General features: G+C 34.3%; 1 protein-coding gene across 1 annotated transcript in view; it reads right to left on the bottom strand.

Moving 5' to 3' along the window:
* Positions 1-1,713: 1,713 nt before the first annotated feature.
* PLAA (phospholipase A2 activating protein) overlaps positions 1,714-13,829 on the bottom strand; it is a 38,690-nt gene continuing 26,574 nt past the window's right edge. Inside the window, exons 11-14 of the mRNA XM_019934913.2 lie at positions 11,152-11,220; positions 8,553-8,654; positions 6,858-7,022; positions 1,714-5,823 (exon numbers count right to left, since the gene is read on the bottom strand). Coding sequence (XP_019790472.1) covers positions 5,258-5,823; positions 6,858-7,022; positions 8,553-8,654; positions 11,152-11,220 — 902 coding nt within the window. The 3' untranslated portion in view covers positions 1,714-5,257. The remainder of the gene's footprint in view (positions 5,824-6,857; positions 7,023-8,552; positions 8,655-11,151; positions 11,221-13,829) is intronic.

The following is a 13,829-nucleotide window of genomic DNA, read 5'->3' as shown; positions in this document are numbered from 1 at the left end:
AGTTTCTTCACCTGTAAGATTACTAGCAGTACTTGCCCCATGGAAATAATGGTAAACATAGGAAATAGCATAGTGTACTTGCTTAATGCATGCTATTTAGTTTACTTAAATTCATCTGTTCTTTGCAATGCTGCTCAACTGGTTGGTTTTAAATACAGTTGCAAACCATTGAGTAAACATTGCTATATCATATGCCTTAAATGTAGAGTGATGTTATCTCTATCACATCATATCTAATGAAAATATCATTGCCACTTGGACATTATACTTTTGTGATTTATTATAAAGTGTCCAGGAAACCCAGGGTCAAGTTTTAAGTCCCAGGAATTCATCTTAGGCCTAGCATCAATATCAGCTTACCTACTTTACAGAAGTATGTTGGTCAACTTTCTCCTCTAAAACTTCCATTACCCACCTTATTCTGAAGGCTGTTTTCCTCCATGACAGGCACGAGTGGTTTACTTTTGCCCTCAAAGTCAAGATCCTGCCTTTCTTAGTATCCCTGGAAAACAAGCATCCTAATTTCAAATATTAAACAAATAAAACCTGATAACCACTTTAGGAAGCAGACAGGTGGAAAAATATTTAAGAACAAGAAAACTTCAAAAAAATGTTCCCCCATCTTTGTTGAGATGGTAACTAGAATGCCAATTATACCATTTTTATTCTCCTAACCTCCTTTAGTTAAGGGAAGGAAAGCATCACTAAGGAAGCTCAGATATGATGCAATCAAGTAAAAAAAAAAAAAAAATCAAACAAAAAACAAGTACTAATCACCTGTGAATATTCTGGCCACAATAGTCTAATTTCAATCTAACCAAGCCTTTGGATTTAGCTTTCTGTTTATAGGAAATAGGTGTGGCAGGCAAATTCTAAGAGGGCCACCAAAGATCCCTCTCCCTGGTATTCATAACCTTGTGTAATCCACTTTTTTTGAGTAATTTACTTCCAAGCAATAGAGTATCTTGATGTTGATGGGATGTCATGTTTGTGATTAAATTATAAAGATTCTTGTTGGTCCTGCTAGCAGACTGTCTCTTCCTGGCTTTGATGAAGCAACTGGCCATGTCAGGGAGGCCCACCAGGCAAAACTGATGGCAGCCTTGGCCAACAGCCAGCTAGGAACTGAGGTCCTTAACTCAGCAATCAAAAAGAACTGAACACTAACTACATAAGTGAGCTTAAAAAAATGCATCCTTCCCCAGTCCAGCCTTCAGATGAGACCCCAGCCTTGGTGGGCACCTTGATTGCAGCCTCATGTGAAACAAAGAAGCAGAAGAAGCAGCTAAGTTGTGGCAGGATTCCTCACTCACAGAAAATTTGAGATAATAAATGTGTGTTATTTTAAGTCACTAAGTATTGAGGTAATTTATTAAGCAACAGTAGATAATACAGTAGGGTTATAAGAATGTTTGTTACAAATACAAAACGGGAGTAGTTAACATTCTGGATTGGCCAACACACTTCAAAGTCAATGATAAAAAAAAAAGAGATGGAGGAACTGTTGTAGATTAAGAGACCAAACAGCCATATAACCAAATAACTAAATTCAATACATAAACCTTGATTTTTTAGATTAGAGCCTTTAGAACAAAAGTTATAAAAAACATTCTTAGGACAATGAGGAAATTTGAATATACACTGGATATTAGATGTTATGAAATTACTAATTCTTTTAGTATGTGGTTATTAATAAGAATATTCTTTAAAATGTTCTTAAAAGATGCATAATGAATTATTTAGTTGATAAGTGTGTTATTTGTAACTTATTTTAAAATAATTTCAAATGGAAGTATTAATAATAAAGCAAATATGGCAAAATGTTAACAACTGCAGAACCCAGTTGGCAAGTCCATGGGTGTTCATTGTATGTATGAACATTTTCATTAAAAAATTGAAAGGAAACACATGGAAAAATGTTAAATGAGCCTTCAAAATTGTATTTATAATGACAACTACACTGTGCTACAGACTGAATGTGCCTCCTCAAAATATGTTGAAACCTAATCTCCTACGTAATGGTATTTGGAGGTGGAGCCTTTGGGAGGTGATTAGATCATGAGAGTGGAGCCCTCAGGATTGAGGGGTCCCCAGAGAGCTCCCCCCTCCCTTCTGCCATGCAAGGACACAGGAAGACAGCATCTAAGAGCCAGAAAGTGGGCCCTTACCAAACACCAAATATGCCAGCACCTTTATCTTGGACGTTCCAGTCTCTGGAACTGTGAGAAGTAAATGTTTGTTGTTTAAGCCACCAAATCTATGGTATTTTTGTTGTAGCAGCCGAAACAGACTGAGATACTGTGTATAATTTTCTACAGAAGAATGCACTAGAATTTAGAGTAATTATAAATTATTTTTTCTAATGATTGAATAACATTCCCTATTCTCAGGTGGGTAATTTATCTCTCAAGACCTCTAGGAAGGATGATACATCACTAATGATCCTCTATACATTTTATTATTTTTTCACAAAATAACCATAATATACAGTGATAACTGCTAAGGAAGCCATAACCCAGTCTTATCCCCAGAATTATCTTTGTGAAGGTTTTTAGCTATGCTTCTTCCATTATTTTAAGAAGATTATGAGGTAGATAAAAAAAATTTGTCACATTGTTATTTAGTTATAAATTCAGCTAGTCATGAAAAATAATCATAACATGCTCATTTTATTTATTTATTTACTGGCCACACCGTGTGGCATGGGGGATCTTAGTTCTCTAACCAGGGATCGAACCCTGCCCCCCTGCAGTGGAAGCGTGGAATCCTAACCACTGGACAGCCAGGGAATTCCCTAAAATGCTCATTTTTAAAAATGTAATGCCAGAGGGGGACTACAATAGTTAATGAATTAGAGACAATGATAACTTAGCTCTTTTGCAGGCAACTGTTTCTAATGCAATATGAAGGACATTAACTCCAAGACTTTTACCACTGGAGGTGATTTGGCAACATTTATCAAAGTTTAAAAATGTGCATTAACTTGACCCACCAATTCCAAGTATAAAATGTATCCGAAGGAATTAGTAAGAAACTTGTGAGATTTGCCATAGCATTGCTTGATAGCTGAAATAGGAAACAATGTCAGATAATAGGAAATGGGCACATCGATATAACATATTTATTAAGGTGGAAATATGTGTACTATATGTCAAGTTTAAAAATCAGGTTATTGAACAATGTGTATCATACAATCCTTTTTTTAAAAATAAAACATGTTTATATACCAATTGATATGGCACAATATGTCAAGAATGATTCTCTCTGGGTAGTGGAATTATAGGCAATTTTTATTTAATGTGTGTGTGTTTTATTCAATGAATGTGCATTTTTCTATTCAGAAAAAAATAATAAGGGAATGGAAAAAAGTAACTTAAGTAACTTTAAATAACTTAAAAAAATCTTTAAAACAATTAGATCACCACTTATCACTTATCTTTCAAGTGGGATTTTTTTTCCTTTTTGCTAAACTGTATTTTGTAATTTTTCTTCAATAAACATAACAGTATAATAAAAGTGGTTATAAAAACACTTGCACACTAATGGGAAGCAAACAGTGTTTACCATTTGCCACCCCTTACATTCTGAAGAGTAAACTCCTATTCTTAACGAAGACTTTACATCCTACCATTATTCAAAGGTACCTAGTATTTCAAAATATTGCAAATAAATTGCACTTATAATTGCATGCTAAACATGACATGTTAAAAAGAAAGCACTGTATTGTAAGCACTGAACCAGGCTGACCCAGTTACACTCTTAATGCAGTCATTTAACTTTGACTTAACCCCCTAAATCCCAATTCAACAAAAAGCAAAGCACAGGTAACTAATGGAACCAGCAAACAATATTTAACGTCTGGGTACACGCCAGAAAATTGCAATTTAATACTTAGCAAAATACATATCCCCTCAATTTACATTTTACCCATTCTCTTTTGATATTCCAAAAGTTTTTCCTTGGACTAATCTAGACAATCAAACCATTCCTCTCTTATTGGGGAGGAACTGTTCTTCTTAGACTGCAATTTGGCATTAAGCCAGGAAATTCATGGTTCTAAATATCATAAATGTTGGGAATGATGCTCACTATTTCAGATTAAGAATAGTTACACTTCTCTTAAGAAATTAAGGTTCTCTTAGACACAACAAATTATATAATTAATGGGTTGGTTCCTTCTTGGTGTTAGTTGCTAGGATGTTCATAGACAAATTTGTGACCCCTCCCTCTCTAGGAAGTATGGCATGGTTTGTACTTTTCCTTTTTTCCATCATGATTCATCCCACTATCTTTACTTCTGAAAATAGAGATAACATCACCCTACATTTAACAGGATTTGGGAATTAAATATCCAAGTGTTTAGCACTATACCGGGACCATGTTAGAGGCTCAAAAATACTAATTTCCCATGACAGTCTCTGGACTTGCAAATAACAGTTTGATGTATTCTTGCTCGCTCAATTGCCTGATAATATTCAACACATTCCAAATTCCCTTTGATATAATGGAAATGACCAAAAATAGACAATCAGATATCGAAATTGGAATGAATAATGAAGTTACCTCAAATAGTGAAGGGGAAAAGAAACTGGATCATAAGCCTGTAGTCAATTTGGGGCTTCATCTGTCTGAACTGATACACATAACACAGCTTAGTAATTTGCTTTTACTTCAACTGAAAATAAGCCATCAAACAAACTTTCTATTTACAGAGGACTTAAATGAAGAAATTATTTTATATCTTTTCAATATATGGAATAATTTATAACAAACTTAATTTTAAAAATTCTAAAGTAGTTGTCCTAAAACAAAACCTTGAAATCAATCAGTGCTGTTGAAAGAATCCAGCAATGAAAATGAGTAGAGCAGAAATTAAATAAAAGACAACCACCAACAAGTAACAGTCTGGGGTATATAAGTAGTAAAGCAGATTACATAAATAAAAGCCCTTGTCTTCTCCTAGTTGGCTAAGGTAAGGGAACTACACCACTGTAGTTGTGTTGCTGTTGGTCACAGCTCATTCTTAATTTATATCTGAACTATTAAAAAACCTATCCCCATTACCCAGGAAAATTTCACAGTTCACCAGTGCAAAAATTTTATTTCTCCTTTGTTTCCCCTCCCCCGCCCCCACTTTACAAGATCTGAAATTTTACTTAATCCACAGCATTCTTTTCATCATCTGTAATCAGACATGTGAAATGTGAGGAAAAAAAAAAAACTTATCAATTTAAAATCTCAGTCCCCAAGCCCACTGTTACAGTAAATTCAGGATAAGTCTACAGCATTCACTTACTTTAGCTGGTTCTGATACCGAGGCATACTTTTTTATTTGAGAATCAACGCCTAAAGATTTGGCTAATTGTACAGCGTTTGAATCATCACTGATAAGTGTCCCAAGAGCCACAAGAAGTCTAAAAGTGGCTTCCAGGTCTTGTACAACTTCCAAGACTGTGCTAATTACTGACAAGCACTGAGCTTTCCCTTCAATGTTATGGTCTTTATGAAAACAAACAGAATAGTTCAGGGTTAATGTAGCCAGAGCAATGTGAATGTTCTTATTGCTCCCTGATTTCAGTTCTATTGCATGGGACAGTAGTGATTCTCTCTGGGACATCATGAGCTTTTGTCCTGCCTGGCCAACAAAACAATTGCAAAAAGTCCTGAGAGCAAGCAGCTGGTTTGCTGGCTTTCCTTTAGGGTTCAGAAGACTGATGAGATGGCTGCTGAACCGAGCTCCTTCTTTTTCATTGCAGAAGTTCTCATTCACACTGGGATGTTTAATTGATAACCGAAGAATGTCAAGTGCAGGAAAGACAATATCTATTGAAAAGAAAAATTCATTAATGTTAAAAAAAATTTTAAACATTAAAAATCATACGCCTGCTTTACAAAATGTGTATACTTCTGAAACTTGTGTTAACTGATTTTTCATATTTATAGAAACTGTATTTATCGCTACAAGATCACATTACTTTAAAAATATGGTAACTCTCCTGGGTTATTAAAATAGCTTGACATACAGTGAGTATTCAATAAATCTTTGTGCAAAGAATAGGATTGGGACCTTGCTTTTAAAAAATTCTAAAACAAGACCAAAGAATTGAGGGAAAGTTCTTTATAGGAGAATTCCAGTTCACAAATGCCAATAGGATGCTTATTATACACATTGGTAGAAGGATTTATATTTAAGGGACTGGGTAGACACCATGTAAATGAATGCGCTAAACAATCTTAACATCATTAAAAGTGAGGAAAGCAGAAATTATGGGCCCTGTGATATAGAGGTAGTATGCAACATCATTTATAAAGGATATTCACCTGAAAAAAACTACTGAACCAGAATCTAATTATGTCTAGCAGGAAAAACACAGATAGAGGAACACATTAAGTGATCAGCCAAATTCAAAATATAGGACATTTTGCAGGAAAAATGATTTTTTTCTCCAATAAATCAATTACATGAAAAAATAACGGGGAAGAGGACACTTTTAGAATAAAAAAGAGTTAATTAACTAAATAAAAGAAAACATACTTATAGCAAATGTTTGTAGCCTATGTTTAACAGGTCAGATAGAGTTTCGTGGATGGCTTGCAGGGAACCCACAAATGCTCTGAAAGAGTATACAAAATGGTCCATGTATGGGATCATTACATTACCTTCAGATTCTCTTAAGGTATGTGACCAAAGCAAGACTATGAGTTACGGTGGTATAGTGAATCCTTTTTGTGAAGTTTTTCCCAATGCGAATTTCAACTAACATGTCAACTTTTATTTAATCCAGAAACACCAGTAGTATGAAATTAAAAGATATAATTTCTGCTTTCTAGTTACATTTTAAAGAGTGTTTCTGTACCTTCAGGCCAGTTAACAGCTTTCCATAAAATCTGAAGTTGTTGGGCTGTGGGTTTTTCTGAAGAATTATTACATATTAGAGACAGTATCTTTTCAAGAAGTACCAAGTCATCCTCAGTTAACTTCTTCTCTTCCGATGCAGTTCCATTAAGTTCCTTCAGTTTACCTAGAACCCAAATCCAAACCTTCAATTTTCTCTAACTGTAATTAGGCAGATATATCACATAAATGCCAACATTTTCAATAAAAGTACTCTACCACACACCATGGGGAGGTAAGACTTTTCACAGCAATTATCAAAGACCATAAAACAAGAATAAGGCCTGGGAGTAATTTTAAGCTGAGTACAGTATAGAAAAAGAAAGATTACTGTTATGATTTTTATTTTACCTGTTGTCTTCTAAGATCTTCTAAAGCTTTTTGCTTTGAATAAGTTTTTAAGTATACCATATTTGTTATCATTTTGAATGCTTTTCAAAGTAATATTATGTCATATATAAGTCAATCCCCTACTTTCTCAGAGAGAAAATTTATAACGTCTTTTAGCCAACTTATGGCAACTTCTATGACTACCAATGAAATAGTCAAAAAGCTAAATGTGTATTTATATTTAATTTATTGACTTAGTTTCATCTGTACATTTGACATCACATTTAAAAAAAACATTTAATTTGCTTCCCATAATATTGACATTTCATGAAACTATTTCTTTCAAACTCTTCACATGCATCTTCAATATCAGCATCTTTGTCATCATTAATGTTACTTTGAGTCATCTAACACTATTTCCTCAAAAATTTTCATCTCAAAGAATAAAAAAGGCCAAATTTCCATCACAAAAGGTTTAAGAAGATACAATGTCCAAATTTACAAATTTTTATCTATCATAACTGGAAACTTGGATCTATTTCATTATTCTTTGGCATTAAAAATTGCTTAACACTAACAGAATATTAAAACAGTTTATTAAGGGAATACAAAAAGAGATCTTTTATATTTGTACAAGAGTTTAAAAATGTCAAGTTGTCTAAAAGTGTGTATACACTTCTTTATTGTTCAAAAATAAAGCAATTAAGAAAAGACCTATGAATGATTTTTATAAAGACAGTATGAAGGATGATGAGAAACAAAACAAACCTCCCCAAAACAATAACACCCCTGTCATATATTCAGGTATGTATGTTATCTTATCTCAATAGACTCCCACCATAATCTTTGAGGAAAACAGAGCTAGTAATACTCTCAGTCAAAAATAAACAAACAAGAAACAAAACCTAGTCATTTTGTTTTGAGGAAAACATTAACAGAAAAAGCAATGAAAGCCAACTGAGCAGTTTCATTTTTACAGACAAGATCTTTGTTTTTTAAATGCTTTACTCATTCGTTTTCATTATTTTTTTTCTGAAATCAGTTAAGAGCTTAGGGAATGTGACTGATATTTTTCCCCTTTAATTTTTTTTCTCATTAACGTCATCAAAAAGCATTTACTTATATTTGTGTAAGGTTTCTTATAAAGTATTAATGTCCATTATCAGATCGTGTATTTTTAGTTGACTCAGTTGTGTAATACCAAAATACAAGTCTCTATCATGTAAGCACCTGGTTCCCAGCACATGCTTAGGACAGAAACAGCCTTGAGAGTAACTCAAGGAGTCTGTGGATATGTGAGAAAACTATTTAATTAAAATACACTTACCTAATATTTGTGTAGGGTTTGCTTGATCAAAAGTGACAGCCTCTTTTTTAGGAAAATAAATATTCACTGTCTTAGATGCAGCTGATTGGTAGGCACTGTTCCCTATTTACAGAATAGAAGAAAGTGAAAATCGTTCAGAGTGGTCAAGAGCAAGATTTTTCTAACTGATTTTTGTTTTCAAAATTACTGAGATACATAACTATTCAGTGCATGCAATAAAATAACAACCAACTTCAGAAAAAAAGAAAATAAATCCGTAAGATTTTATATACTGTATATATTTGTTAATATAATAAATTTTAGTTTTTGGAATGGGAGCTTCATTGTAAAACAAAGCCTTTCCATTTCATATTTTCTACTTCTCTCATATTTTTAAGATTCAATCTAAATTGAAAGTTTTTAAAAGATCAAAGAACACAAAACAATTATGAAACTTTCCATTTCCTTCTTCTCCAGGCATACTAATCTCTCTTTTCTCATTCCAAATCATGTAGTAGGCATTGTCATTTTCTCCAATCATTTTCTACATCATTTTTATAAATCCCTCCCAAGTTGTAAGCTCCTGAAGGGCATATGTATTTACTTCTTAAGTCCCCATTATAGTAACACTAACTCAGTATCTGATGATGAACAAAAAACTGCCACAAGATGAAAATTCAACAATACTCAGTGTATAAGCTACTTCAACTAAAGCATAATTTAAATCTCATTTATGTCTTTCATTTCAAATCTTAATTTATACAACATTTTTGTTCTGACGTAAAATGAAGGTATTTTGCAAAAATATGAATAAAACATTTTAATCTTCTGAGTATATTAGGAATAGAAAGGGGGAAGGTAGATAAATGAAGAATGAGGTAAGTGCACAAAATTAATTCTAATTGCTTACAAAGCATAAAATATTTATTGACATGATCAAAGACACTGCCTGTACTCCTGGTTGTTAGAGTCTAGTTGTGGTAAGGAGACTGCAAATCAAATTATCATCCAAACAATTAAATACAATGAAAAGTTCTCTGAAGGAAAAGTATAGGATGCATTGAGAGCTTATGATAGACTAGAGGATCTAGCAAGAGGTATATGTGCATATCCAGGAAGTTTCACTGAATTCATTTAATAAATACTATACTGCAAAATTAAATAAAAAAGAAAAAGGAGGGAAAAAGCCAAACAATAATTACTGGTCAAAATAGCAAAGTAGAGGGCACAAGTATTCCCAAAGAGAACAGCAGTACCAAACTCCTGAGGTAGAAAACTGCATGCCATGCTCAAGACACTGATGCAGGCCAGTATGGAAGAAAAAAGGCAGAGAGGAATGTGATACAAGGCAAGAGAAAATAGTCAATGGGAAGCTATTACAGGGTTTTAATCAAGGGAGGGGCATAAACAGAGGACGACTGAGAGACCAATTTGGAGGCCATTATTTCATTGGTCTAGGTGAGAGATGACAGTGGCTTAGATAAGGTATACAAAGGTCCATTACATACACCAAACTGTTAAAAACTTTAATTTCTTAAAAATGAGAGGAAGCACTGTTAACTTTAAGACTCTTTTGTAATACAACAGGTATAACATTACTAAGAATTTATTCCATATAAAATGATTTACATATATTTCGTAATTTTAAAGTCTTATTTCTAGGAAGTAGATATAACTTTACAAATGAGAAAAAGAGAGGCACAGAAACAGAATGACTTGCTCAAGGTAAAACACATAAAAAGTAGTGGAACTGAGATTTGAGTCTAAGCATTCTCACTCCAGAGTCCTTAATCTTAATTACTTACTACATTAAACTTCAATACTGCCAACCAATGTTACTTTCACAATGAAAAAATAGCTTAAAAAATCACATACCAACTTAGTTCTCAAGTAGAGTGCTGGGTTTATGAATATTTTATTATGCTCAATAACATATATGTCACACATATTCTCTTGTATAAAATAATAGGGAAATATATATGCCAAGAGATCTGTCAAGCTTACAAGAGGTGAACCACAAGTTCGGTTCTGCGTTTTATGGCAGCCTATACAGAGTAAAAAAGTATGCCTGCACATATTCAACAATGCTAAACAAGTAAGATGTGTCAGGGTTTAGGCTGGATACTAAGAATAAAAAAAGTTAGTTGCTCAGGGGAAAGCCAAATATTCCAGGCCTAAATCGTAAAAGCAAATTCTTTCCTGAGTCCTCTCAATGTGTAAATAATATTCTAAACACATTAAGTATGTAAGAATGAAGTGGAAGAGATGGGAATAGCTCAGATTTTGTAAGGATAGTGAGGAAACCAGCCTTAATACAGTAGAACAGCAGTTTTCAATCCTGGATGCACATGAGAAAATTACAAAACTACTCTTGCTAAGATCCCAACCCAGAGCAACATTAGATCAAGTGAGCATCGCTGGGGATGAGGTTGAAGTAGTTTTTCTAAGCTCCCCAGATGATTCTAATGTGCAGTAATGACACAATTCTGAGAACACTCTAAAAGCCAGGTCAAAAGTTTGGTCTTGATTTACTGTATAAAAAGTTTTCCAGCAAGAAGAAGATGCCAATTTCCTTAACCTTTCATTACATAAAAAAAAAGAGGAAATGAAAAATGTGTACCTGTAAATGGATCAACTCCAGCTATAGTAGCTCCCATACTTGCAGACCCGGGTACATACCGACCACCACCTAAAATGCAATAATACTCCTAGTAAGCATAGGTAACAGCAAATGATAAAGTTCAAACTGCTCCTTCTTTACACAGAATGACTTATTTTCATTATTAGTCACACTTCAGAATGACATCTTAATAAAACAGCTGTAAATTTAATACAGCAAAATGCTTAGAACAGTATCTGGCATGCAGTTAGATCTCAATAAAATTAGCCGGAAAAGTAATTCTCAAGTTATAAAATAAATATTACATGCCTTATATACTATAATTATAGAAGTTTAATGAATTATAAAAGCATTAATAGATTGGAGAGAAAGAAAGTCAGAAGTTTCCATAATGAAATGTGAACACTATTTTATTGAAATAGAGACGGGATTAGTTGGCACATAAGACAAATAGAAAAGAAACTAGGTAAGAGTTAGGGATGCTATGATAATAGCCCAGTCTCAGATTTGAGAATACTTGTAGCTGCTTTATTGAAAATGGAAAGAAAGAAAGAAACAGGAAAAACAAGTGCAGAGAGAGAATCAGCAGGATTTGGAGATGTTCGGAGTCCTGGATCAGCCTTTGTGGGAAGAAGAAAGATGAGCTATTGTTCTAGCCCCTCTAAGCTTAATATTCAGGAGTTGGTATAACCAGTGCAACAGATACAGAAAAAGCAAACAAAACTAAAAAACAAAACTGCAGATGTGAACAGGATTCATTAAAATAATGAAGAACACAGAATAAGTGGATTTGCTGAGTTTTTACCATATGCTGGCTAGCATGCTAAGCATCTTATATGCATGAATCATTTAAATATTAATTAGAGATCATTATTATATAATATTTCAGAAGAGGAAGGCTGAATAATTTGCCCAAGGCATTATTATGAGGCAGAAAGTAGTCCTACACTGTTCCAAATGTGGTTCTCTGACCACCTGAATGCGAGTCACTGGTTCAATATACAGACTCCCAGGGCCTGCCCATAATAGCCTAGTAGTTCTCCAAATTAGCTTCACTTTAGAAACCAATAGGGAGCTTTTAAAACTACCTAAACAGCAAACCACACCCAAGACCATATAATCAGAATTCCTGGGGAAGGGATCCGACTCTGAGTATTTTTAACCTCCTCACTAATCTAGTGTATCAGAAACTCTGGGTGGGACCTTGCAATAACTAACTTAAACAAGCATCCCATGTGATTCTAACTGACATTAAATGTTTGAGAATCATATAAATGAGGAAAAGAAAAAAGAATTAAGATTGACCTTAAGTGAGAAGCAAGATGGGTAATGTTTTGGCCCCAGTGCTGTTGGTAAAACTGGAGGAACAACATCAACAATAGTAATAGCTAACATATATTGAGGGCTTAAATATATTCCAGGCATTTTGCTAAACACTTTATATGTACTATACCACTTAATTTTTATAATATCTCAATACGGCAAACGTTTTTACCTATCTTTTGTAACAGTGTGGTTCAGTTAACCTATTAATTCCATAATTCTCTTGGACTTTTAGTATGCTATCTTGCATATCTCCATAATCAGTGCATCTTCTGAGTTACTGACACTGTGCAACAGTGAGACATGCTCCAGTTACGATGGCCCCAGTTGTTCTCTTGATTTTGTTGGTACTGTTTGAAGCTTGGTATATTCTTTCTGTTCCAAAAAAAAGCTGCTAATGAGATTCAGGAACTCTGTTGTTCTAAGTTTCAGAGCATCACTGTGCCTGAATATGCTGATAGAGAAAGTTATCATCTTATCTACTCTTCAGATCTTTACTGCCTTTTCAGGGTCACCAAAGACTTCCTTAATAGCCATCATGCTATCACAACATTTAGCTTGATAGTTGGTTTCTGTAGTACACTGGTACACTGCACAGGGTACAGCTATTTATTTGCATCTGGGCCACCAATGCATTCTTAGGAGAAGGGAAGCTCACTGAGAGCAGTTCACAACTTCATGATACTGACCCAAGGTTGTGTGTTGGTCGCATCTATGGTTTAGAAAGGACTATACGGTCACTTTTAGAGCTCACAGTACTAAGTCTGCAAGGCCAATAGATACCATAAATACTATGAATTTCTTCCCAAATTTGGTATATTGTCCAGGAACTCTGGCTGAAGATCCAACAACAGCATCATAAAATACATCAAATGCTATTCTGAAAACAGAGATTTCTTCAGTTGTATTAAAGTCCAATTTTTTTCCAGTAGTGTTGATGCTGAGGCATGCATACCTTTGGTAAATAAAGTCACTTTGAAGAGACACCAACACCTCCAGGGCTTCATGAAGGCCATTAATAACTTAGATTAGGAAGACTAATCCTGGGTAGCTGGGTGGACTGTCTCCTTCCATGCTAAAGGCAAATTATGCCTGGGCAAACTTCTTGACTGCACTGCTCCATCCAATCTCAGGGACTCACATGGCTCCTTCTCTGCTCGTGATCAGTAGCATCTCGCCAGTGATAGCACTCATGCTGTGTCTTGGTTGGTGGATTCCCCTATTATCTAATTTCACAGATAAAAAAAATAGGCTCAGACAGGTTAAGTAACTTGCCAACTTCTCATAGCAAGTAAGTGGTAGAGCCAGATTTTGAACCAAGGTCTGTCTGACTCTAAAATCTATGATCTTAATGA

The sequence above is a fragment of the Tursiops truncatus genome, chromosome 6 (genome assembly GCF_011762595.2).
Source record: "Tursiops truncatus isolate mTurTru1 chromosome 6, mTurTru1.mat.Y, whole genome shotgun sequence".
NCBI classification, from domain to species: Eukaryota; Metazoa; Chordata; class Mammalia; order Artiodactyla; family Delphinidae; genus Tursiops; species Tursiops truncatus.
This window is presented reverse-complemented; position numbering and strand designations above follow the sequence as displayed.